The following is a 2,500-nucleotide window of genomic DNA, read 5'->3' as shown; positions in this document are numbered from 1 at the left end:
AAAGAGCCCTTGTACAGCAGAGGACTCACATAACTTAAGGTCTCTTGGAGAAATGTTATCGAGACCCATTGCCCTTTATTTGGGTTAAGGAATTTCTGTACAATCTCCTGAACTATGTTCCCCTCCACTGAAAAACTAGACATAGTAGGGCAGACTTTATAAATAAAGTTGGTAGTGCCAGGGGAGAGTGGGCTTAAATCCCTGGTTAGATCTAAGGCAATATTTAAAAAGAAATAATTAAAATAATCAGCCTGAATATGGTTGATGTAAGAAAGAAATATGGTTGGTGTAAGAAAGAAAACTCTTACGAGAGATCTACGCTCCGGGTCATGGGCTCCTGTTAATGAATAATAAGGACTACGTCTGAGGACGAAGGCGACAGAGTAATAAAGCTGCATGCGTGCGAGATAGGACACGAAACAAGGATATAGTAAAAGGTGGCTTTGCACCAGTTTGACCCACCACCGCCTAACCCGGCCTCGCATGCGCTAAACAAGTTGAGACACATCTGATGATATGCAGAAAAGGTCTAAACATAGGACAAATATGGACGTGTTCAAGTAAAATATGCTCCCCCCCTCTCTCTTCCTCTCCCGGCCTCGCATGCACTAGACATGTTGAGGCATATCTGATGATAAGAAAAAAGGGGCTAAACATAGAACACTGTGAACATGTTCAGATAAATGTGAAACTTTCATTGCAAGCGATAAGCACAGATGGTGGAAATCCATGTGCAACACTTGGCAGTTACATCCTAATGAAGCAATGAAGCCGTTGATAGGGGGTGATAGGGGGGGGGGGAGAAGGGGTTCAAATGGTATATCAGACAGTTTTAATCAACTTTTTTCAGGTACTAAAAGAAAACAGAGTCGTCAAGTGCAAAGTCGGGAAAAGAGGAAATGCCAAGGCGTGTCTTATGACCTTCCCACCTCTCTTCAAAATCAGTAGAATGATCAAATCAAAATACAACAACGCTAGAAATGTCATTGCCATTCAGCGGAAAAATAAACAAGCATTCTATCTGAAAGCCAGCGGTCCAAACAGACCGAATCTCAAGCGACCCAGTAAGTCGGAATTGGTATTCATCTCCCAGTCACCAACGTATTGCTATCGTCAAGACAAATATCGCATTCCTGGGACGCGCGGGCGCAAGTGCCATAGAAACACTCACAGAGGGGATGATTGTGTGTTGATGTGCTGTGGTCGAGGATACAAGAGAAGCGTACAACATAAGGAAAGATTATGCCACTGCAGCAGAGCCGAAAATGAGCAGTGCCGCTGCAAAGTTCGCACTGATGTAGTTATTGAGAACAATTGTCTCTGAATGAAAAACGGGGGTCTTTCCTGGTATACTTTTAAGAATTATTTCATTGATGAAGCAAAGTATCATGTAGAGAATTTGCCATATGGAAGATTTCATTATTTTTTAAGACAGATAACACTCTGAGAAAATCCTAATTCAGGCATTGTTTTATAATGAATCTAAAACTCTTGAGAGTCGTAATGTCAGTGTGCTTTATTTCGCTTTGAACCGAATCAAAACTTCGCAGCAAGGAAATATCCTGGATTGGCGTGACGTTGTTTGCTTAATATTTTTGCAACAATAATAATAATAATAATAATAATGATAATAATAATAATAATAATAATAATAATAATAATAATAATAATAATGATAATAATTGTCACAGCTAATCGTCGTCCCAAATACAGCAATGACGCAGCTCAGCAAGGTCGAACCGAAAGCAACCTATGGCGCCCGTGGCTGCCGCTATAGACCGAAAGCATAAGGGACTGTGCAATAATTATCAGGAAGGGGGGGTCCTAAAATGAGTTTCACCAAAGGAAAAATTAGATAGGTCCCCCCCTCCAGCAGCGTCAAGATTAGCTGTGACCCCCCCCCCCCCCTCACGTTCTCTCAAAATTATGATGTGCCCCCCCCCCCCTCTCTAACCCGTACCTTACGATATTGAAAAACTTGAGAACAGATACCAATATCTTTTATCCGACAACCCTGCTTGTGCAGGAAGGTTTCTCCGAGAGGATTACAAGCCAGCTCCCCATGATGACAGCAACATCAGACGTTGCAAACAAGAGGCAAATGATATCCAGGACAAGCTTAATGCTGTCGTAACCACGTTAGAAAAACACTGAAGACTGGCCTCAGCTGTTTACACAATTTTAATGCTGAACAACGTCATTCAATAAAGTCTCAGGTCGGTTTAAACGTTCTGCATCTTGTAGAAGACCTGGGTAGGGTGATGGCTAAATATAAAGCGACATTTCCTATTGGTGCCAAATCTAAAGCATCCAAATCAAGAAAAAAGAAGGAACAGAAGAAAAAAAGGGAGAAGAAGAGGATTGCTGCCTCAGAAAGCCGTAGAACCCGAACCTGTATAATTTTTCGGTCTTTGGGAGGTGAACCCATTGATGACAACTATGAAACAGAAGTATGTGGCATTCCTCAGCTAGAAACTGTAGACCTAGAAACCCTCTCGCT

The 2,500-nt window shown here is 41.8% G+C and overlaps 1 protein-coding gene across 2 annotated transcripts in view; it reads left to right on the top strand.

Moving 5' to 3' along the window:
• Nucleotides 1-1,854, top strand: part of LOC138007499 (protein Wnt-7a-like) — a 25,211-nt gene extending 23,357 nt beyond the window's left edge. For both annotated transcript variants that reach the window (XM_068854461.1, XM_068854460.1), the window contains exon 4: nt 851-1,854. In XM_068854461.1, the coding sequence (XP_068710562.1) occupies nt 851-1,324 (474 nt within the window). In that variant the 3' untranslated portion in view covers nt 1,325-1,854. The remainder of the gene's footprint in view (nt 1-850) is intronic.
• The last annotated feature ends 646 nt before the right edge of the window (nt 1,855-2,500 follow it).

This window comes from Montipora foliosa, chromosome 6, assembly GCF_036669935.1.
Source record: "Montipora foliosa isolate CH-2021 chromosome 6, ASM3666993v2, whole genome shotgun sequence".
In the NCBI taxonomy this organism is placed as follows: domain Eukaryota; kingdom Metazoa; phylum Cnidaria; class Anthozoa; order Scleractinia; family Acroporidae; genus Montipora; species Montipora foliosa.
This window is presented reverse-complemented; position numbering and strand designations above follow the sequence as displayed.